This window comes from Wasmannia auropunctata, unplaced genomic scaffold, assembly GCF_000956235.1.
Source record: "Wasmannia auropunctata unplaced genomic scaffold, wasmannia.A_1.0 LD336083.1, whole genome shotgun sequence".
Taxonomy (NCBI): domain Eukaryota; kingdom Metazoa; phylum Arthropoda; class Insecta; order Hymenoptera; family Formicidae; genus Wasmannia; species Wasmannia auropunctata.
The window spans coordinates 726466-751101 of NW_012026807.1; the positions used below are offsets into that span (position 1 = coordinate 726466).

The following is a 24636-nucleotide window of genomic DNA, read 5'->3' on the forward strand; positions in this document are numbered from 1 at the left end:
CACACCCTACTTGTATGATACAGACTTTATATTATATATACTCAAGACATGCACAAGAGTTCGTAGCGGCGAGAGTGCAGGTACCGTACCGCTCAAACAAAAATTTAGGAAATAAGAAATGTTATTTTTATAGTTTGTTTGTAACGTTTTGTAATAATACTGTAAACATGCCTCATAAATAAACATTTAAAAAAAAAAAAAACCAGTTCTCGTCCGATCACTGAAGTCAAGCAACGTTGAGCACGGTTAGTACTTGGATGGGTGACCGCTTGGGAACACCGTGTGATGTTGTCCCTCAATTTTTTTTGCTTCCCAGAAAGAAATTCTATAAAAAAAAACACAAAGATTTTTTTATTATTTGAAGTAACTTATGGAGATAAAAAGATAGTTTGCTAAAACTAACAACATACATTGATTCGAATGATGGGAAAACTATATACAAAACTACAAGTCATTAACAATAAGTCCAACTCAACATAAATAGAATTGCAAAAAGTTTGAATGATATAGTTGCCTCTTTAAATTTTTAATCTTAAACTTTTGGAGTAATAAATGATATCCATAAAATGTGATACGTAAATAAAATACGTAATGTGTAATTATCGTATTCTTTAATAATTATTTGATATAGCGGTTAAAGAATATTATTAACGATTATGATAATTATTATTACCATAAATATAATATTTTTATACAATAAATTTAATTAATTCTTGTTGGAGATCAAATACCTTTCCACGTAAATCTGCGCGCAGTGATATCGATTGTTTAATCTCGTGTCTGAAGATGCAGTGCGTGTAGGAGTTACCCGACAAGTGGCGCTATCCGCGGGATGCTGCGGAGTCTCGTGTGCGTGAACGGAGCAATGGCGTAGGCGGTGATCCGTGTGATAAATTAATTTTTATTACTTCGTGGGTGGCGGCTCTTACTATTGGTCGCTGATCAGGTACCTCCTACTCCCCGCAACGGAGCCTTCTCCGGCATTATTCTACGCGACGGCGATAGAAAACGGCGCACGATTTGTCTCGTCTTAAGGCAAAGTAGGATAAACGAGGAAATCGATTACACCGAGAAGATCGGGATTTGCGATGCGACTGACAGACAATGGAACGGATATTCATGCATCTCGCGGATAACTTCTCCCGATTCTTCCGCAAATCGGAAAGAAAATTCGTACAAATCGTTTTGTACGAATTTCACGATCGTTTAGTACGAAATCGAACATGCTCTGATATAGAAGTGGAATAAATATGTATATAGCATATTATTAAAAATTGAATAACAAACGAAATGGACTATTATTATGAAAAGTCGCGACAGTGTCTTTTCGACGATAGGAATTATGTTGTATATTGACGGTCCAATTTTTATTATTTTAAAAGAAAACGCGTTCGTTTCTAGCAAAGGATGTTTCTGTGAGCGAGCAACTCGTCTTATGCGCATATTGAAATCACTGACCAGGCATTGAAATCACCGAAGGGCGGAGGTAAGGCGCGTCTCGTTTCTTATTTCATCTCGTAGCAAATCCAGAGAATTCGAATTTTTTAATAATACAATATAAATATAAATATAAATATTCTGATTGATAAACTGTTACCATAATACATTATATGGAATATACAATGGACATTCATCGATTTAAATGCTCATGTTATGCTCTTGCATTTTTAAAATATAGTGCAAGCGACCATTTCATTCTCAATTATCAAACACTCATTTCCTTCTATTAATATGTAATTATTGTATATTAGATAATGCGCAGATTAAATATTCTATCGAATTATTTCACAATAATTCTGTTAGTAAGCGAGCTTGCAGTTTTCGTAATAGATTTTAATTATTGTTTTGAGCTATAACGAGATACGTAATCGCACTTATGTTTTTAGAAATCTGTATAATTTTTAAAATAGAAGATCAAACTCATTACAACAATAAGTATAAATCTCATAATTTTTGCGATAATTGTAACACGAACAGATTCAAAATAGCCGGTGCGATCGTGATTTGATCTTATCCAAACAGCCGCACCTGTAGTTGCCGGCTGGTAGCGCGAAAAAAAAATACACAGGTAATAAAGTATCCCGATATATCAGCTAGTAGTGCTTTTCTCCATTACGTTTACGAGATGGCTGACCGCTATAGTTATACGAATCTATTAAATATTGCATCGAACGATGTTTTATTGTATCAATGTTTACTGTATGCGTAATTTCCGAATCTAAATCTTGTTCCGATTCGGCTTGATCCGAGAGAGACTGTATTTTGTTCAATTATTTCGAGAAAGTACAAAACGTAAAAAACTGGAGTTTTTCGAATTCGTAACATTCCTAAAGGACGAGAATGAATATGATCAGCGTTAGATTAATGAAAATTCTTGATACTAAAAGAAAAAGATAGGATAAGTTTTTTATAGTAAAATTGATTTTGTATCATAATAAATATAAAACAGATTATAGTATTATCAGTTTCGTTTAAAAAAATATATCAATTTAGTGATATTAAAATGCAAATATTACAAATCTCTCGATTTACTTCGTTTTCGATGATCGGTGCCAATTACTCGACTATCTTGAGATTACGTTCCGACTGATTATTTCCCAGGGAGAAATAATCAGTCTATAGACATCGAATCGACGTCTATAGACTGATTACTTCTTTCTGGAGTTATCAGTGATATAATATAATAGCAAGTACTCTAATTTTCAATTTGTTATCGATTCTTCTTTCTTTTTTTCTCGTTCACGATAATGATAAATCAATTACGCTCTTTCCGCGAATGCGAATTCAAACCCACAGATAATTCTGGTGATTTTCCGAAAGAATCGCGGCATTGTAGAGCGAAACGGAATTCTGTGCCGCGGATATCTGCATAAAATACCGCTGGATGAGAAGGAGGGCTGTTGTATGGGGTCGGGAGAGAGGGATCGCGCATACGTGTGTCGTCTCTTCGGTCGCGAGAGAATCGCGGCTGCTCGCGAGAGAAGCAGGTTGTAACTGGACGGCGGGGAAGAGAGACGAATGCAAGGCGGATAGACGGCGAGGGACAAAGTACGAAACGAAACAGCTGGAATGACGGAGAGGAACGAGCGCGCGAACGAGCGAGAGGGAGGCAGCTGGACCGTGTTACCTCCAACGCGGCGCGGCGCGGCGCGGAGACGGATGCTGCGGCGGCGAGGCGGATCGAGAGGGAGAAGGAGAAAGAGATGTGGGAAGGGGAGGAAGATCGGAAGAGATGGACAGATGGAAGGAGCGAGAGCGTGACAGTGGGAAGGACGGCGGCGCGAGCGAGATCGGCCGGCGCGGAGCGAGGAAGACGGCGGGAGCGTATAGTCGCGAGAAGGCTGCGGTAGTCTTTCTCGGCTGGCTAGGTGAGATAAGGACAAGGCGGACAAACGGACTGACGAAGGTGCCTAAGGTAGGGATACTCAGTCTCGCGGCCACGTGCTACACGAGCGCACGCCCCGAGCCGGCCGGCGGTCCAGCCAGCCAGCCAGCCTCCGACGTCGACCTCTTCCTCTTCGTCCTCGTATCAATCCGCGCTTCCTCCCGTCCGTTTGGTCCATCCGTCCGTCCGTCTGTCCGTCCGTCCGTCCGTCCGTCCGTTTCTTTCCGTCAGACGTTGAAATCGTCGAAAAGTAAAGTCGCGCAACGTAGTTCCGAGCGCGATCGAGCACGCGATCGGTGTGATACTCCAGCATGCTCCGCGAGGAGCAACACGCGCGCGAGTGATCCCGGCGAGATATATTGGAAGGACACTCGTCGTCAGCTGTGATCCGCGCGGAGAGCGATATCCTCGTATTGTGATTCTTTCCGACGGATGATCACGTTTTTCCCTCGCCCGGAGGATACTTTCGAGTGTGTATCGTATATAATTATTCGGCCTGGTGTAACCGCGACGAGGACGATCGCGTACTGCTTGACAACACACACAGTGCGTGGATGAAGAACGTGCGTCGATGTGTGTTTTCTGTGCTGGATAAGGGCGAGCGGCGATGACGCGTGCTGTCACGACGGACTGATACGCGTTCATAGATGCGACGGTGTGCGAAATATTGGAAAAGGGTTTGATACGGAAGTGTATCTCTCGAGAGGAAGAGGAATTAAACGGAAGCGTTTCGGTGGATGATATTGCATAGGTATGTATGCCGATATATATACAGCAATATATTAAAGTGTCGAAATCATAGATGGATCTATAAACTTCTGTTTTGCTTTTCGAAAAGAAATGAATGAGGATCTAAATTATCGAGTGAATTACATTAGATTGTCTCATTTAAATGCCCGACACAATCAAGTATAACATTTGACACAATCGCGCGAGAAGATTTCAGGTGTCGTGCGAGGTTAAAATTTATTTTGGCTCGATTATTTATAACATAAATTTTTGATGAACATCATGTATCCTATATTTTTCTTATATTTATTAAGCACAATCGTGAATGTTACATTTTCGTGGCAAGTTTGTCAGCTCAGTGATAGCGCGAGCATTTATTTCACAGTCTCGATAAATAACGTAACAATCTCTATGATACGAATGTGATCTTCTATTCACATCTATTATCTCGATCCTTAATTAATCCCTTGCATTGAAATTCTACATAATAACGGTCAAATCTTATAAATCTTATAAAAACAATATTTCATTTTGGCATCCAAGATTCACAGATTTCAAAGTGACAGTTTATGCAGAAGATTCCTCTTAATCAAGGATTTAAAGGATTTAGACCTACACGGAGAGAATTTTCTTTTAAAATTAACCCTGAAAATCATGTTAATCGTGAGGCAACATCATATTTTGACAAATTTTATATGGTTTTCTCTGTTTTTTTTTTTACTATACACTACAATAAATTTGTTGTAGTATATATTTAAAAAAAAGTGAAAATCACATAAAATTCGTCGAAATGCTATGTTGTCCCACGATTAACATAATTTTCAAGGTAAATTTTAAAATAAAATTCTCTGCGTGTACGATATTATAATGCATATTGTACTTATTGTTAACCGTAAGTTCGCGTATGGAAATCTATGGATCGATCTCACAATCAGTGTCTGCGGTTAATAACGAACGTCATCGCGAGTAATTCGGCAAATCAAGAATCGGTGCCGTTATATGAAAAATTAATTCCAATCTCGCGGTTACAATTAATTTGTCACGACTTAAGGAGAAAGAAAGGGAGGGGATGTGCAACAATTTCAACTGTCTGCAGTCAGTACTGTGATATCCGTGTGACGTGCCGCTCACAACCGGTTCATTAAAGTTGCAGTCCGCTCGTCACTCATTGGCTGCCACAGCTTGGCAGCGATCGAGATGTTCGTTCGACGAAAAGGAGAAACAGTAAAAAAAAGGAAAAAAAAATATGACGAGGAATGACGCGTGTATATATATGTATATATATATATAAAATATATATACTGGTGATGCCTTTGACGCGCGAGTGTGTTTCACCTTTCAATCATTATTATTACGAAGACGAGCAGAGGCAAGAACCGATCGCGGTCACCGCGCGCCTCTGTCAGATGGAGAAAAAAATACGGATAATCGAATTATTAATAGCGGGATAGGAGTGGTTGGTGTCTTTCGTATAAGGAGAGAAGAATCGACAAATTGACGACGGAATCGTCACGGGAAACCGTTAGAAACGTTATTGTGAAACAAATTTGCGTGTCTCGATAGATGTCTCAAGGGATCGGCGTGCGAGCGTGTTAATATATTAAATGCCACGGGCAAGCCAAATAGCGAAATATTTGAGAGTATGGAAAATATAAAATATTCGAACGTTCTCTAATATCGTACTGAATGTTGTGTGCCGATAATATAATTAAAATTAATTTGAGACTATTTGGTTTTTCGATCGGGCGCACTTTGACCTGCGACAGAACGCGGCTTTAATGCGGAGCGCCGAAACATTGTTCCATACACGTCAAATGTCAAATCTCGTCGATCGATCGCCACTCTTCGTCGCGGCGAGGAGATCGCGGCCATGACGATTTAACATCTCCGTGACGACGCGCGGCGCCATTATCTCTCACGGTCGCTAATTATGTTTTAATACCCTAATTATTTCACAGATTAAGCTCACAATCGATATTACGATCCGCGCGGCTCGCAATAAAACTATCCGTGCCGATCGTTCACGCAACCATTTATTAGCGAACGGGCGGGAGGCGGCGCGCGGGCGCGCGCTTACGTTCGTTTCGCACGAAGAGAAACGATTCTCCTTCCCCCGATTCTTCAAGGACCGCGGATGGTGTGTCGCGATACGCGTAAATACCGAGACGTGGAATCGCCCGATGACAGCTAAAACATATCGCGCGATGACGGTAATAGTCCCGAGTCGCGCGAAACGCGCGAGAACGGGCGTCCTTCGGCGTCGTCGGCTAATGAAATACACGCTCGTGGACGCGGCTCAAAAACGCAAATAGGAAAAACCCCCCGATGGCACCCGATGGCCAGTCGCCACCGTCATCGCTGTCATCGTCGCCGTAACTCTCGCGAACGATCGTGTTTATCGCCGCGTTACAATTGCGCTATACCGCGCCGGCTCGCCGCGCGCGCGTTAATCCGTGAAAACAAGGATTTATCGGAGCCGGAGCGCGCGGCGAGGTGACGATGTATTCAGCGGAACCGGTCTTCCGCGGGCATGTACGGCTGTTAATTAATTTGTCATTAGTCAGCGAGGAAAGATGAGAGGCGCGCAATAAAATTTATCGATGGCCGCGGCCGCGGCGTGCCTCCTCTTTGTCACGGAGGCGGCCCCGCGATTATGCCGATTTCAATAATACACGCGCGGGGGAGCAATGCCGCTCGCTCGGTCCGATCGCTCGCGAAGGCGATCGTTTAGTCGTGTGTCGCGACAATTTCTTTAATTAAAGTATACGCCGTGCCATTTCTACGGTAATTGTTCTTATAGAGATCACGCGAGTATAATATTATGTTATACTTTACTGATGATATATGTCAATAATAATTCCTTAAGATATACGGATGTTATTGATTACATCTCTTGCAAGCAAGCTATTCTGTGATATTTCCAAATATATCAAACAGAGCCATAAAAAGCTTGCTGTGAGCCAGTACTAAAGGCAAAAATAAAGAATCACATTGCAGGTCACACTAAGATTTCAAATGGCTTCGAATTGTTGCGAATCGACAGTTAAAGAATTTTGTTCGAGTGGAGCTTCAGTTGTGGATGCTCATTCGTTAACGTTCGCGTTACTGTTCTGGATTAAATACACCAATTATCCTTGATATATGCCATCGCAATCCCGCAACGCGTTACAGTTCAAACTTAATAAAGTCGCGGCACTGTGAGTTCGTATAGCACTTAAACGCAATTGAATAACGTGCTTCAATTATAATCCATGAGTACCAGAAAATCTCGGTGTATAATCTTTACTGCTATAGATTCCCGCATATACATAACGCGAATCGTGTTGCAAGTATATATGCCAATATTACTCCGTGATCGTGTAGATTAGCTCAATCGGCGGCGGCGCCAATTACCGCGTTCTTAATCGTGGCTTTGTTGATCGACCAGGGAAATCTCGGGGTGTCCTCAATTAACATTTACTTTCAAATCGCGTCTCTGTGGAACTGGATTAATTCCCCGGGCTATACCGATCGTAATATCCCCGCGAGCGCGCGTTGCGATCATTCCTCAAGAGAACCCGAGCATATTTACTTTCCGAATTAATTCCGTGTAACAAATACATTTACAGTTTCCACGATATATTTACGACATTTGTACACCCCCCGGTCCATCCTGGGCTGTACGACGCCCTGAGTCTCTCTCTCTCATCGACGAAATTGAAATTAAACGTCGGCAATCAAGAAGCACGGTTTACACGCGCCGTTTCGAGTTCCCACGTGGTTTTGCGCGGGTCGCAAAATTGATACGTGGCAGCCTCCGTAATTAGCTCTTGTATTTATGCGTCCCTCGCAGGGCGGTCCGCGTTAACATTGGTAATGGCGTTACGCTGTTGTAAACACGACATGTTATCTCGTGCGCAAGATACCCCGAACCCCGGGGAGGACGTTCGCCCGATCGCGATTTCGGCGGGCCGCGTTCTCTCGTTTCTGCGACCCGGGGCCGCTCGTATTCTGGAATAATTATTGTACATCGCGCTGATATACCGCCGCCTCGCGCGCTCGTTCGCCATAAAAATGCCGCTTTGATAGTGGGAGATATTCGTTAGCGTACACATTTCGGGTGTTCCGTTGCTGGGAGGCCGCGCGGGCTGGGACGCAAATATCTTGTCTCGTATTATTACAGTGTATTATACAGCGTATTAAACAGCGAATGAATCGCCGAATTCGAATGAGATGGAACGATCTTGAACATGCATAGTACGCGATGGGACGATAGAAAAAAATATTTGAAAAACTTGATCGACTAATTAGTTGTTATTATTAACAAGCGACACTGAACGTCATATCGAGAGCTTGTTCTCGAGATAATTATTTGTTTGTCTTTCTTTTCTTTCTTATCAGGCCGGAAATCACGCGGCGCGTGAACGTTTCAGGCACGGCGAGGAACGCGAGAAGCGCGCAAAATGGTGGCTCGCTACGTCAAGCGGAGAGAGGTCAGGTCGGGTCACAGGCCAGGACGGCTGACACCGAGGGATTAAAACGTGTCGAATGGATGTGGGCGATCTGTCGGGCCCGGCAGGATTGGTAGGGAGCGGATCCATCTCGATTACGACGGGTGTTGGTGGTATTATCGCCAACGCGACATCCGCCACCCCAGGGTGGTGGGCGCCTACGTCGACGATCACATCGGCAGCGGCCAACACCGACGTGGTGAGTCTTTTTTTTGCCTCTTTTGTTCTTTCGATCGTTTCGAGCTACCGTAGAAATCCGTCCTATAATATACGAATATAGCATTTTTTTCCGAAGACAGATGGTTATGTCTATACGTTTTCGTAAGGTTACTACTTAAAGCCCATATCAGACTACGCATTCGAGATTGAAAATTAAATTGTAAACTAAAATTCAATTAAAATGAAACGAATTAAAATTAAAATTATCTGATTAGTTAAATTTTGCTTTTCAACTCGCAATTCTCAATTTCCAATTTATAATTTTGATATACTGGCTTAATATTAACGCGAGCATTTATTTGATTTTATATGATTGATGATGATATGATTTTTATACGATGTATTCAGTTATAATAGAGAATGACGAAAAAAGACTTAGACATTTGTAAATAATAAATATTTGCATTAATGCCGTAGGCTTAATCGCGTCGGACGAGAGAGAGAAAGAGAGAGATATCCGCGTGTCACGTGGCATACTGTAAATTATGGCCTTTCTTATTATTCAAATATGGTATTTCTGTGGCATTTTGTGCGCTTAATTACGAGTTTCTCGATTCAATTAAATTATAGTGCCTCTCGCGCGATCTGATCGGATTGGAAATACGTATAGGAATCGCGCGAGTTCACGCTCGTCATCGGCGCTCGCACGGCGCACGTTGATTGGTATTTACACGAGCCGGATTAGTCTAAATCGCTAACCGAGGCTCGAAATAACGGAATCGAGAGAAACGATGGGAACGCCGAAAGAGAGGGGAACGTGTCGCTCGCTGTCGGCGATGTAAAAAGGCCATCAACATCGTATCGGCGTGTTCGCCTCTTCATTCACCGTCGCTCGTGGCGGCACTTAATGAGATGATTCTCATGTGGAACGTGGGTGGGCGCGCGGAAAGGATTCAGACGGATGCAGACCGTTTTGTAGCGATGTAGATTATCCGCAAAATATGAGAAGAAGCGGCACGGGCCGGAGGGCGGGAGGAGAGCGCGTTATTTAGTTCCCCGGTCGATGTGTGGCGGTCTGTGGCCGCGGGGATTAGAATCGAGGTGACACAGCCGCGTCATCTGTTGGACGTTTAACCTTTTTTGCCTCCTACCTCGGCCTGCACGTCGCTGCTCCTCGCCGTCATTTCCGCGAGAAGTCATCAGCCTGTACCGCGCATACGTTCGCAGGTTAATGAGATCGAAAGTCGTTTTAGAATACCTGCGCGCGCCGTTGCCAGCCTGTAGGTTTCAGCGTTCGCGACGATCGGCAGAAATCCCCGGTCATCCGGGGATATTTGCAGATGCCCCATCGGTCGATCTTTTTCCGTAAAATACGCAGAGAAAAAGAGGGAAACGTTCGCATTTCCGCGCGACGTATCACGTGGCATATCGCAGCTTTACTGGCGTCAGTATTTTACGATAATACGTCAGAATTATTATGTCGAAATACCTCCTCCGCCTCCTCCACCTCTCGATTTGGATCGTGTGAAAATCTCACCGCGAGTGCTCGCTCTCTATATATACATATATATAATCATTTTGTAATCATCGATTCCGTGTGAAACGCGGTAACCTAGCGATGCCTAAAACCGGATCGATCCATGTCAATTTGCTCGCATATCGATTCCGTGAATCGTCATTATACTCTGCGTTATACACATACGCGTCTCGAAACGGAGTCCGCGGAAGCGCCGTTACGCGGTAAATGTTCGCCATCCGTGCAAGTCGCGCAGCAAACCGAAATATTAATGAATCATAAAATTCACTTGCGAAAGTCGTAAATGACCGTCGAGCGACCGTCGTCCCATCTGGCCCGCGCGACGCCCGCGACAGGCGAGGAGGAATTCGAGCGCGCGAGCGCGCGCGGATCTCACACACCGAGCGCGTCTTGACAATCCCGGTCCCCGCACAATTACCGCCCGTAACGCGAGCGATCAATTTCTCGTCGCCGTTCTACGACGAGAACGGCGGGCCGTTACTTCAGCACGTACTTTTCGTGTGGGAATCGGATCCGCGCGATTCCTCTTCCCTCCGCGCCTCCCCCCTCGCCCCGGACGAGCCGCGCGTTCGAGGCAGCGAGGGAGCTGTGCGGTCTAGTAATGACTGGCTAACTAGGTTTTAATAGGAAGGCGATTTCTCGCAGCGAGAAAATAGACCCCTCGTTCGCGCGCTCCTCGCCGATTCTCGATCCGCGAACGAGGCAAGAAAGAGTCCTTCTTCTCTCCCGCGCGACGTCGAGGATCCTCCACGCGGAGCAGATGCGCGCTCGCGTTGATTGCCGACTACAATGCGCGCGCGGATCGCGCCGTGATCGCGCTGTTCGACAACAGATTGTAGTCGGGGATATTAACGCGAGATCGAATCCGGGGATCAGTATTCCTTCATCTGATATCTCAGATTACAATCTGTGACAAAGGCTACAGAAAGGAATTTTTTTATAAACGAATTGTCTCTTATTTTTAATGTAAAATGACGCAAAAAATAAAGAGGAACTGTCATGGTTAAAAATGACGTATAGCGAGGAAATATATATATATATATATATATAATTTTCTGATCTTAAGTTTGTGATAAAAATAATGAAATTGATCTAACGATTTGAAAATCATACATAGATTCCTCTCTGTAACTCGTTTTATGTTTAAATTAGACAGACGGTACCTAACGAGCGGTTTACGCATTAGTTTACGATGGAAATTAATAGAACATATGTAATCTTATTCATTGTCAGACAAGAACTTAACTCAATTTTGTAACTGTTTAAACGTGTATTGAAGAAAATATTAATAATTAATTGATACTTTACGCATGCAGGTAAGCTAATGAAAATATCACTTTTGAGAGTAATTAATTATATATTCACGCATTAAGAGAAAATACATTAAAAATAGGTATACTGGAAAAAGTACATTTAATATTTTTTGATATTAAAAATCGAGATTAAAAAAGATCATATACATACTTGCTTCTTTTCGATTTCGCAATGATGCTTTGTATAGGAATGTAGGAGGTTCCGGTTATATCCTATCACAGTACTGTTCGTTGTTCCGATCTTGCGTTTCGAGAGCGTGCATTAGATCGAGAAACCCTTCCGTGATTGGCAGATATTGTACGGGGATGAGGCGCGCGTTCGTCGGGCATATTCTGTACGTCCTCAGGTCCCGAGCGTAACCACATGTCGCATCTTTTTGTTGCAGATGAATCAGCTCTGCAGGGTTTGCGGAGAGCCAGCCGCGGGTTTTCACTTTGGGGCCTTCACGTGCGAAGGCTGCAAGGTCAGTATCTTCGCGCGTCGCCATTCTTCCACGGCTATTCATCCATATCGTTATTCTCTGGTAACAAAACAAAAAAAAAATTAAGAAAAAAAATGAAAGAGAAAGAGAGAGAGAAAGAAAGAGAGAGGGGGATAACGACTCGCGATCGTTACGTTTCTCGCGACGCGAGACGTTTACGCTGGAAATTACGTAAATCGCGTAGAATCGCGCGGGAACAAAGAGCAATAGTGTCGGAGATATGATTTTCTTTTTATACGTAAGTCGGGCTCTCGCGTTTGCGGCGGTACAAGAAAATGTCCTGGTAAAATTAATCGCCAATAATTCAATGTCAAACTAACAATTGTTATACGTTATTAATCGGAACGGATCTGCGTGCCGTCGTTCAAAACTGTATCTCGCGGGTACGCGCGTTCTTAGTCAAAACTCGTGATCTTTCGCGATTGTTGAGAATTTAGCTTTACTAACAGGTAGCTAAAGATTTATTTAACGCGCGCGTTTCTCCTGGTCTCTAATAAAGCGAAAGCGCAAATCTTTAATCGATCGCGAACTGACCAACGCGCGTCTATTTCGCTTTCTGTTGCACAGTCCTTCTTCGGGCGCACCTACAACAATCTGGGTAGCATATCCGAGTGCAAGAACGGCGGCGTCTGCGTGATCAACAAGAAGAATCGCACCGCATGCAAGGCATGTCGCTTGCGGAAGTGCCTGATGGTGGGCATGTCCAAGTCCGGCTCGCGTTACGGCCGGCGCTCCAATTGGTTCAAGATACACTGCCTGCTGCAGGAGCAGTCCCAGCAGGCGCAAAATCGCCTGATCAAGGATCCGAAGTCCGCGTACGAGAAGGCGTTCGGCTCGTTAGACGCCGCGAATAACAATAATAACAACAACACCGAGAACGCAAGTAACACTAGCGCCAGCAGCATCGTCGGCACCATCACCACGGCGACCACCACGGCGAACAGTTACCATCATCACCTGCACCACCATCACCATCCGGACCGGTTGCCCAAGAGGGAGGACGGTGCGCTCAGGCCACCGGATATCCCGGTGCAGCTAAGGTCACCCGACATCCCGCCGAGAACCAGCCAGGAGGCGATTCTGAGGCCTGCCGATCTGCCGAGGGCGCCCCACGAGATGCTCAGGCCCGAGGTCTCGAGGTTCCCCATGTGGCGGGGCCCGCCGTTGTTTCATCCGGCGCTCACGCACATGCAGCTCCTGAACACGCCATTCTTTCCGTTTCAGCAACGCTTTATCGTACCTTACGTGAATCAAGTGGGTCCGCCGCAGATGGCGACCAGCCTGTCGAGCTCGTCCAGCGAGAGCGTTAGTCCGCGATCGACTCCGTCGCCGACGAAGAGAAGCGAGGAGAATCGAGAGTGCCGCGAGGTTGACCGCGAGACCGTTGAACGAGACCGATGTCCGAGAGCGGGCTCGATAGAGGTCGCGTATGACAAGAATCTGACGTTCTTGCGATCCCTCGGGCCGGAGCAGGACGAGCCGATGGACCTCACTATGAAGGACACACGGACGGACGGACAGGAGGTGGACGCTGGTAGCATGGAGGAGGAGGAGGAGGAGGAGAAGTCGAGCAACAGCGAGGAAAATGAGCTTCTGCAGGACACCGGACCGCCGTTGGATCTCACCCGGAAGACATGACCTCAGATACCAAATGGTGCTCACTAAAGTGCTCAACAAGAACTCCGATCCGATCGGAAAAAAATCGTCGCCGGTGTCGCCCTCCGCGAAATTCGCGTGGATAGTGGGGCTATAGTGTTGCCGAGTAATTTGTTGGAAAAGAAGCTGACGATTCGAAGCCCCTCCTTCCCGTTGACAGGAGGAAAGAAACGGACGGTGGTCGAAGGAAAAGACGAATGGATGGGAAAATGATGTAAGACGAAGAAGAAGAAGAAGAAGAAGAAGAAGAAGAAGAAGAAGAAGAAGGAGGAGGAGGAGGAGGAGGAGGCAAAGAAAGATACGGTGAAGAAGAGAATGGAGAAGAACGCGCGAATCACACGAGATGCGGAGAGAGGGTGAAAGAAGGTACAGTTACATCGTAATAACGTGGCGAGCGAGAAGCACGGCCCGAGTGTCAAAGGTGCCTCGGCGCAAGAAACGAGGAGGCGACTTCAAGAGGGAAAGAGGAGTAGCCGAATACGATTACGTTGGAACGACACGAGAGGGAAAAGTACAAGAGAAAAGGGTGGGAGGGGGGAGGGGAGGGAGAGCGCGGTCGGCCTACGCCGAAGGAGAAGAAGAAGTGCCGCGCGTAGCCAGCCGGCATAAACGGCTTTACGATCGGCGATCGTCCGATCGATGAAAATTGCTCAAGCCGCTCGGTATTAGCCGACACACACATACACATACACAGCACACATACACACAGTCCCCTTTGCCCGGTCGTACCCCGACGGCAGGTGCACATTGACGAGGCGACCGAGAATATATCGGCTCGCGATACATTCTCTTGCGTCGGAGAAACGTACGACGGACGCATCGTGCCTTACGAAGCTGGGCATCGGACTATGCGCGACTCGCGATACCGGGGCTAATTCGCGTTACTGAATTTGCGTGCGTATTTGTGGTCGGGTAGATTCGTCGCTGGATTCATCAAGCCGCGCTGGATTCGCCAGCGGAGCTGATATATCGACGAAGCCGAGACGTGAAACACTATATAATACGGATTAATTTAGCGTGATCGTTCGTATATAGAGCTGCGCTATGCGTGTACGAACGAAACCACGAAATCGCGAATCGCGCATATCGTATAGCATCCCGGCTCGAGAAGCGGTGCCTTAAAAAATACGGCGGTGAAAGAAAAGCCACCGGTGATAGCTTAACGTTTAAACAATATGTAACCGTTTGCCGTAGCGTGGCGACAAAACGCACGGCGGGATGGCCAGTGAGTGCTTCGCGCGTACTATTGCGCCGACGAAGTCGTTCGGCTGCAGTGTTCGGAGGCCCGGGGCTCCGTTCGATCCGGTGCAATCGCGTCGATTCGCCGAGAGGGAAAAAAGTAGAATAAAATTGACGGCGATGCGAGTGAGATCGGACGATGATGATCCGGGCGCCGGATAAATTGTGATTCTGCGAATTCCAAGTGCTCTTAGTACGTAACTTATGTATATTTTTCGAGAGTCTTGTCGGACGAGAACGGGGATCGTATCGCGCCCGAGCGCGAGGGAAACGTTCGCTCTGATCGTGCCGATCGTCCGCACGGTGGGACCCGCAGTTGCGCTTAAAGTACAAAAAGAGAGAGAGAGAGAGAGAAAGAAAAGAAGAGAGATATATACGCGGGAGATGCGGTAGCCACGATCGGACGATACGCGCGAGGCATGGGCGCCGCGTTTGAATGTCCGATAGAGTCGAGGAAAGAGAGTACGAAATGAAATAAAGAATATTGTATACCTGATTGTGTGTCTGTGTGTGTGTAACACCTTTTGATCGCCGTTCATTAAACATCCCTCCATCGCTCTCATCGATCCCCCGATCTTCGCTATACGTTCCTAAGCGCGAGATGGTATTCGATTACTTTCGTCCCTCGCGCGTCTTTCACATTCCACGCCGCCGCGCCGCTACATCGCGGTATCGCGCGCGCGTTATAATATTATATACACGCGCGCGCGCGCGCGCGCGTAGACGCGTATCATCGTATCTGCGATGTTATTTATCTAGCAATAAATTTGTCCGCCTTGATATACTACGCAAAACACGTTTTCCCGATAGTTTCACGCCGACGCGACGCGACGCCTCGGGAAGAATGATGCGATTCTCCTCCCGTCCCGTCCCGACGACGTCGGGGACGTCGAAAACGCCTGACAATAAATTTTCTTAAAAGTTCAGCAATAAACACGCGAGTATATCGATCGTAAGGTTTCTCCCCCTAAGGTCGTTTGACCGGGTCAGCCGGAGCTCTCCGTTTCTTCCGCCGCGCGCGCGGATATATATATATAAAAAAAGAGGAAGACTCCGCAGGAGACGGCGGCGAGCGAAACGAGCGCGCGAGCGACGTACCAGGAAATGCATACTTCTCGTACGCGGAAGTTTTATTGCTAATTACGTTATATACTCTTCGAAATCGAGGTGGTTTCCCGTCGGCGCGTAATATTCCGCGCGCGCGCGCGTAGATCCCGATAATTTATGAATATCCGCGCTGCGCGCGCTACGAGAATCTCTTCTCGAGGTGCCGCAATCGTCGAGGAGAGATCACGGCCCGGAATTCACGTTTTGCGACACGAGCCGTCTGTGGAGATTTGTCTTAAAGGAAAGTTTTCGTCTGTTTTAGAACGCGACCTCCTTCGCGAGTACATTAACGCCACTCTTCATCGATGTGCCGCGTTATTAGCGATTTTACGATGAAACGGCGTACGGCACCTTGTGCGCGCGCTCTACGGAGAATACGAATATCTCGATCTTGTCTGAGTATAGTTTTCAAAATTGTGAGGGAATGATTTCATCGGTAGGGTACGTCACTTCGTATTATATATGTCGGACGCGCTTTGAATTTCAGAAAACTGTATACTGGACAGCAACGTCCGCTGTAGTATTAATACCTGTTTAATTTATGCATGGCCTCCGTAGAGCTGCGCGAGTATTTGCAAAAGATACTTCTCCAAGTTAGACCAGAACGTAATACGTCTGGCAACATAAATTGTGCAACGCGAAACGTGCAAGTTCGTGCAAAATCGTGTTTGCAGCGCGCAAGCCCCGCGCACACGAGATCTCTGTCAATATTCTCGCGAGCAAAATGGCCTTCCTCGTGCTGGAGCACTCAAATAGCGCTTCGTACATATTGCGAGCATGTTTTCGCATATATCCCAGCGAAATGACAGACGATTCGTGTTTTTCCGTCACGCGAGATAATTAGTATCGAATTTATGAATCACTTGACACGATTCGCTGAAAAATGCGTGATCCCTCTATAACTGAACTATTCCAAAATATTTCTTCGTTGTCGAGGATGCAGCAACTAATTATTGCAAATTAATTGCCGTTATATTTCTAAACGCGTACAATCTTCTCTCTTGCGTAACGCGTGATCGTTTCCCAAACGCGGTGTAACCGTCCGGCCGCGCTTACGCTTCCAATAATAAATTGCACAATGCGGGTGGCTGCTTTTAATTTAACGAGCACTTTTATTCTCATCTCAATTCCGGGCATTTAGCTGGCCCTTTAATTCGCCGCGCTATTACGGCGACCGGGACCCTGTTATACGCGATATTAAATAACGCAATGATTCGCGCGGCGCGCGGTTACAATTATTATCATTACGCATTTAATAACGCTCGAGACGCGCGAGAGGTGGGCCGCGAGTTATCGTTAGCGTGGCACGCCATGAGCGAGCCAGCCGCGTCTGGCCGAGGGTTTCAGTAGGTAGTCGCTATACTCGCGAGTCTCTCTCTCTCTTTCTTTCACGTTTCCGCATTTCGATCCCTCCGCGACGGCCCTCCTCGACGCGGTGCGGCGCGGCGCGGCGCGGCGGCCGCGCGCGTACACGCGAGGGGGATTCGCGAGTGAGCGCGCGAGTTGTGCGTGGTACACTGGGCGGCACGCTGCACGCATCTACGCCAACGTGTTCACCTGCATGCACCTGCGTATTCGCGTTCACGCTCGTAACCTCGCGACTGTAAAATGCCGAGTGGATAAGACCGCTGCTTGTTGACTTAGGCGGGACAAGAGAGGCCACTCGATGTCCATCCCGCGGGCACTTCCTGTCGGGCCCGATTCAGGTATTCTGAGGAAGACGAGTCTCTCGGCGCGCTCCGAGAAAAAGTACGACGAGGAACGATATATGTCACACGTGGCTGTTCCACGCTCACAACAATCGAAACTCTCGCGACGATTTTATTACCTCTCCCAACGTCCTCGCGAGTCTTTCACAATGCACGCTTACCTTGATATGCATTTACGGTCGATCACAGAAAAAATTTAGTTCGCTCTGAGACAATACAAAGAATTACAAATAGGAAACAATAGGCAAGAATGTAATATTGTACCGTTTAAATCATTTCGAAATTATTTTGAATTCTTATTTCTATAACACACGTTGATTTGATCATTTCTTGAAATTTTTAATATTCATGATCTTTAATTCTTTCAAATACATAGTCTTTTTAATTGAAATTATTAATTATATTAAGAAGTTTCTAATTTTGTGACTTTTTCATGCAAGATTTTGAAATTTGCAAACGTAATAAAAATGAATTAAAATATACTCTAAGTGAATATAAATATTTCGAGATACGTATTTATTAATACGTTTTATTCTTTCTTTTTCTTCGTCAATCTATATTTAGCAAATTCAGAATAATGACAATGTTGTTTTCTTATAATTGATAAAAAAAAAAAAGAATAATTGTCAGTATCGCAGATGAAATAATGCGTATGTCGCATGTCTAGTCGATGACCAAAATTTGTCAAGGCCATAACAGCCATCGTACGTATCATCAGGAAATTTCTAACATCGCTACAGGCTATCGATCGGTTTAAAACGTATATAGCATCAAAAAGCGGAGTGCACATGTAAATCATTAATCACGTCTATCGGGCAGATATTGTCGAAGAATTCGATCATTTAATCATCTTGACACCTTGTCGAACGTAATATCCGAGGATATTCGTCATTCAATCGTCCTTAAAGCTATGTTAATTCCTGCTCTGACTTTTTTATACGAATTTTTAATTCTTCTCACGTCGGATCGTATGTACCATTCATTCTACTCATACACATTTCTTCATCTATTTTTCTGACACTAATCGTTCTGAAGACGCGTCTCTTCGCGCGGCTTCGAAAAGACGGTTCTCTTTTATTAGGCATAACAGGATACAGTAATAGTGCATTTAACACGACGGCACATCGCGAGAATCGACATTAATGTCAGTCGTTTTTTTTTTATTTCCGCACGCAAAATCATTCTCGAAGAGTTTTATGCTCGCTCTCCGTACAAAGTTTTCCGCGCCGCTGTTATTTTCGTATCGTTGAATAATTTTATAACAATCTTTTACGCCATATATCTTCCGCGCCGTAAACGTTCTTAACGCGCGCGCACGTTTTTTGCGATGCGATTTATCCGCCGCTGATGCGCGCAACGACGTTATAAATTAACCTTCTATTTATCTATTAATCCATTCTATTCGTACGGGACGTCCTTCTCGTACGTGTTAATCGAATCAAAGGTCGCCGTTTGATTATATCCTTGGAACTGCGCGCGTTGTCATGCACATTGTGGAGCATCCCGATTATTCATGCATTAAAATTTCGACTCGCCTCCTAGTAATTCGCGCGTCATTGCGACCAGATATGTATCTTTCGCGAGAATTGTTCTCACCGATGTGCTGTTTTATTGCCGAGAACGACAACGACAAGACGTCCAATTCTACCGTCTCTTCCCATTCACACCTGTCGAGTAATCGGGATGTTACCGACGTGTCAAAATAGGTCCTGTCTCGAGGACACGTCTCATGTCGCCAGACGTCTAAAAATCATGACCACGTCATTGCGCGATCACTCGGGAAGGAGAGAGAGAGAGAGAGGGAGAGAGAGAGAGAGAGAAAGGTACACCTGATTTTTTTATCCTCGCAGCTTGAGAACAGTTCGATCTCTGCGAGACGTCTCTCGAATTATGAGAGAATATGCAATAAGCGGCGTATTTGCCCATTGCCGAGCGTTTTTCCCCTCCTTTCGTCTCACGCCTCCTAGATGGATTACGTAAATCTCGACGACGAAACCACGCATGACAGGATCGTCTGGGTCCGCCGTCTTTTGTCATAAATTAATAAAGTTTTCTTGCTCTCTCTCTCTTTAATCTGTCCATGAGCGAGAGTGCAAAGGAGAGTGAGAAAGACAGAAAAATATGGAGTAATCGGAAGAGAGCAAGACACAGACAGACAGACATAGAGGGGGAGAGAGGGTGAGAGCGCCCGGAAGAGAAGCAGGACCGGTTGCTTGTTCATTGACGGGGCGAAGGCCCGTTCGTGAATGGTGGTGCAGGACACACTTGCGAGCCAAGAATAGGATTCACCTCTTGGCGGTCTCGAATTTTTTTCTGCGTCGCGCTCATGAACTCGCGCCACGGCCGCGTGTCATGTCGCGCATCTCCGTCCTTCCTTCCCCGTCCCCTCCCCTCCTCTCCTCCGCTCCGTAGGAAGAGACATGGCTGTTAGTTCGCGACGCTGATTAATGCGCGGATGCTGAGGACAATCTTGATCGAGTCCGGCGGCAATCAGCTTCGCCGTTTGCCTTGATTTCCGGCAGTGCCGTCACGTGTCTAACAACTTGCGATTGTTTTTGGCACGATTTCCCTCTGGAGTTAGCTCTCCCCCTCGTAACATTGATGGACGGAAATAATTTTGAATGATAAAATTATGATTAATCCATTAGACGTTTTACCGAGGCTGAAGTATTCGCGAGGTCTTTTAATGTTCAACAATGGCCGGTCGAGCCCTCGCGGTTCGAGAGTCATTTATAACGGCGGTAGCCTGATGGAATACAACGTCTATGACGAGTAGCCATTAAAAGTATAATAAATTTCGCCAGAGGTGTATTTCTTATTTCGGTCGGCCTCGTACCGGGCACGGTCGACTCGACTTAATATTCAGCCACGCGAAATTCCGGAGCGGGTTTCTATTCACCCTCGCTCCTTTTAATGGCCGAGCGATGTCACGGCCGTTGAAGGACACGGGCGACGTCGACTGATGATCCCTTCGGAAGCCTTGACGATCGTCCGCCCCGATCCGCAACGGATGTTCTACTGGTTGTTGCTTATATTTAAGAGAACTGGACGGGACGCATTATGCCGATACTTATCGAAAAGCTATATAGATCATTTCGAAGTGATGCTATAGCACATCGCTTCTGCAAAGCGGAAGAATCTTTACGAGCGGCGGAGAATTTTTAATCTGTGAACAATAGAATGTGCCGCGCACTAATGTCCAGGTCGTGTGTGCCAGGTAGGTAGTCGAAGGGCAAGAGGAAAGAAGAAGAAGAAACCAAAAGACGGCAAGAAGAAGAAGAAGAAGAAGAAAACGCAGGTCGTGGCTGGCGAAGGTAGCACGATACACACTAAGGTCGGCAGATGCGCGGCACGAGTGTAAGAGGGGCCATTACGCGCGAGTGCGTGAGGTAAAGAGGTTTACTACACCTGTGGCCTGTGGGCTTGGCCAGGCACGCATGAAAGAGACAGAGAAGAAGAAGTAGAGAGAAGCGGGAGAGAAAGCCGGCCGCGAGAGGAGACAGAAGAGAGGCCCCCGGCGTAGGGGAGGGCAGGGAGAGAGCGAAGAGAGGTGAGAGCAAGCGGAGGAGAGGACGCGTTTAAGGTTGACAATCCGGGGTCACCGAGCGAAGCTACGCCGTGCTCCCTCCGATTGGTCGCCGGGAAATTCATAATACGTTTTTCATATATGCCGGGGAGAGCCTCGGCGTTGCTCCGGAGCCTGGGCTCCCCTCCGGGGGTAGGGTCGAGAGTCGAGAGTCGACTTCTCCGAGTCAAGACGAGTCGAGTCGAGCCGAGTCCGGTCGAGTCTCGAGCGTTTCGCCGGACGTTTACGAGCGTTTGACCCTAAGTGTACGGTGGGAGCGCGGGAAGTAGAGGAGGCGGAAGAGTAGACGATGGAGGCGATGGAGAGAAAGGGAGAAGTCGCTCTCTTGCGCGGCCCCGCTAATTGGGTACGTTGCGCACGCATCGTCGTAAGAGGATCCTTGAGTGGACGTAAACCCAATATCACCGCCGTGTATGAGAAAGGGATGCGTCGTTTCCGAGCGACGAGACGGCGCTGCTCCTCTAATGGGCGATTCGGCGTGACGCGTTGCCCCGCACCGAGGCGATGCGATTGTTTGTCGTTGGTCTTCGATCGCGGTTGCCGCCGCCGCCGCCACCACCGCGGCCCACCGGAGATGGAGCGTCGCCTGGCCTCGGTGCGATGTAAATAGCGTCTTTCTCTTTACAAATCGGTGTTGCCGATCAAATCCAGAAGGATGACTGCGAGAATTACATGTTAGATATTTATAGCGTTCGTGTAATGAGACATCGGTGCTTTCATTTATTTGGTATTGAATATCACACAGTCGACGCGCTGGATGCTACTGGAGAGAGTGTCACAAAACAGAAATTTGCATACCATAGAGCATTATTTATTCTATGAAATTAATAAGATAAAATTCTTTAAGATCTTTAGCTAATTGATCCACGAGTAAAAAATTCCTCAGGTTGATTTAATCAGAATGATTTTATTTGTGAGAAATTGCGAGTTCTTCAGTCGCAGTCCGCGATTTCGGAAATATCATTTTTGAGAAATTAGACTCTTTTCATAAATATTATATAAATCGTAGATTTAAACGGCGATACTTCGCAAATTTTGCTTGTAAACACGAGAGCTGCCAAGCCATTAATCAATTCCAACAAAAAGTAAATTGCGACCAGTCGATTTCGCTAGCAAAAATTTATGCAAGAGGTGCGCAGTCGTAAAATTAAAATATGTTTGTGTTGTGTTTTGTGTGTGTATGTGTATGCGTATTGATACTCCGAATTTATATAAATTATAATAAAAAAGGAACCTAAAACACGAATAAATAATAAAGAAATTGTATAATCCGCTTTTTCCACAGTAACAGTAAATTCTGAAATGTCTCGGAGGTGAATACTTAATCTTTCTTAAACTCTCTCAGGCTTTCTAACGTTCGTAAGCTATGAGACGCCATGAATTCCAATTGGGGCAGGTAAGCTATAAAAGTAGCTCATGGAGATTTTTTTGTCCAGTCGTTGTTCTACAATTCAACGGAGTTTGCGACACATGTGTAGGAGTTTAAAAATTGCAATGGGAGAGGACGCGCGCTATAGTTTCGCATAAAATTATCATCGGTCTTTCCCGATCGATCGGCTATGTCGAAGCGTCGCCGATAAGAAACACGTTGGACCGGCAATAATTATAATACAGTCGAACGCGTGATGGTCCATAACGTTCAAGTGCAATTAATAAAGGCTAGTCAACTGGTTTCGCCAAAAATACTGGTAATCCTATTATTCATCGACCGAAATGTGATTCTGTAACCCGCGATTAGGACAGAAGAATTAACGGCTGTTATGGTGGCGATATTCGCGCTCCGTCAGATTTTATTGGCGTACATTTGCATACCTCGGTATAAAATAGCTCCACGAGGCGCGTATACCACGCCTAAAGTCATCCGATTGCGTGTGTATGTGTGTGTGAAACTCTGAATATGCATTGGTTGATGTTTGGAAACAAGAAACGCTTTGTTAAGTTTCAGCCAGATTACGTGGAATGCTTTAACGATTATTCAACGCGATCGAATATTTTTCGTGAGTGACAATCATGAGATCATCGAATAACAACAATAATTTATAAAGGAAAGTTTTATTTATTTCGCGATATAATAGACGCGAAATAATGAAAACATTATTACTACATGTATATACATTAATATTTTTTTAATATTTTGAATATGGCATTATCATTCAATGCGACACTAGACGATCCTACCAATTAAATCAATATACGCACGATAAAAAGACTTTCGTTCGAATAAAATTAAGACAGCTATACGCTCATGTTAATACATAATGTAGATTTGAATGTAAATCTAACGATTTATTTGCGTTCGAATATCTAGTCCTGCGAATTCGCATTTAATGTTCTCAATTTCTTTTCGGGATCTTATTTCGATGAATATTTATATATAGGAACGTTCTGCGCGACGTAATAATCGTCCAAATTCGTTCGTATAATTATCTACTTAATACATTTAATTTACTTAACACGACACACACGTTGCAATAAGATAAAATGCTTCCCTAATTGCCAGGTTACAGCGTTCTATGTTGAATAAAATTCGTGTTAATATATTACTGCCATCCTCATTATAGAATATTCTACAGAATATTCTACAGAACATTCTGTATTATCCATACATTCTTAGTAAATGATAATCGTTTCCGATATTTGAATCTAAAGTTCCCACCTTAAATCTGATGTGATCTATCGAGACGTGTGTGGACATTTTCTCTCACAAACGTACATGCTATAATTAGCAATATTATCATTAATACATAATTATACGTATCCAATTATTATTTTTATGTAGCATTGACAGGCGAAAACAAATTTATCCCAGTTATGCGGAAGTTTCGAAGGTTCCTTTAAGATTCGTGATCGATCACACGAAGCGCGAAGAGTCATCGACGACTCGGAGCTTATACATCTCGCGTGGATTTTTTTTGGGCATTGCTAAAGAGGGAGAGAAACAGAAAGAGAGGAAGTATATTTAACGATGCGTTTGGTCGCGTCATCGAAAGTTTCTCGATCGAAAGTTACTGCGTAGGCGCGGATACCGCTCCGTCGAGGAGAGACGCGCGGCCGGCACGGCCATTAATAAAGTGATGCCGTATTCCACGATAAGGAACGTCTATGACGACCGAGAAATATTTTATCTGTCGAAATCCGCGCGTGTCTCCACGCGCGCGCGAGGCGCGAAAAAGGAGGACGTCTCCGTCTTTGAGAGAGGATGCGATTAGTGCGTGGGACGCTAAAGAATTAATGCAAGTCACCT

General features: G+C 45.4%; 2 protein-coding genes across 2 annotated transcripts in view; one reads left to right on the forward strand and one right to left on the reverse strand.

Moving 5' to 3' along the window:
• The first annotated feature begins 3587 nt into the window (after nt 1-3587).
• LOC105448606 (bromodomain-containing protein DDB_G0270170-like) lies at nt 3588-14245 on the forward strand. Its single transcript, XM_011687277.1, has 4 exons — nt 3588-4136; nt 8495-8803; nt 12000-12077; nt 12663-14245. The coding sequence occupies exons 2-4, from the start codon at nt 8642-8644 to the stop codon at nt 13731-13733; spliced, it is 1311 nt and encodes a 436-aa protein (XP_011685579.1). The 5' UTR covers nt 3588-4136; nt 8495-8641; the 3' UTR covers nt 13734-14245.
• The window catches only part of LOC105448605, a 211858-nt gene continuing 199280 nt past the window's right edge, over nt 12059-24636 (reverse strand). The window contains exon 6 of the mRNA XM_011687276.1: nt 12059-12134. The gene's annotated coding sequence lies outside the window, so the exon portion shown is untranslated. The remainder of the gene's footprint in view (nt 12135-24636) is intronic.

Excerpts from the sequence above, each read along its gene's own strand:
- LOC105448606 (XM_011687277.1), top strand. The coding sequence starts at position 8,642 with ATGGATGTGGGCGATCTGTCGGGCCCGGCAGGATTGGTAGGGAGCGGA. Across the intron at positions 8,804-11,999 it reads CAGCGGCCAACACCGACGTG|ATGAATCAGCTCTGCAGGGT; the intron begins GTGAGTCTTTTT and ends TTTTTGTTGCAG. Across the intron at positions 12,078-12,662 it reads TCACGTGCGAAGGCTGCAAG|TCCTTCTTCGGGCGCACCTA; the intron begins GTCAGTATCTTC and ends TCTGTTGCACAG.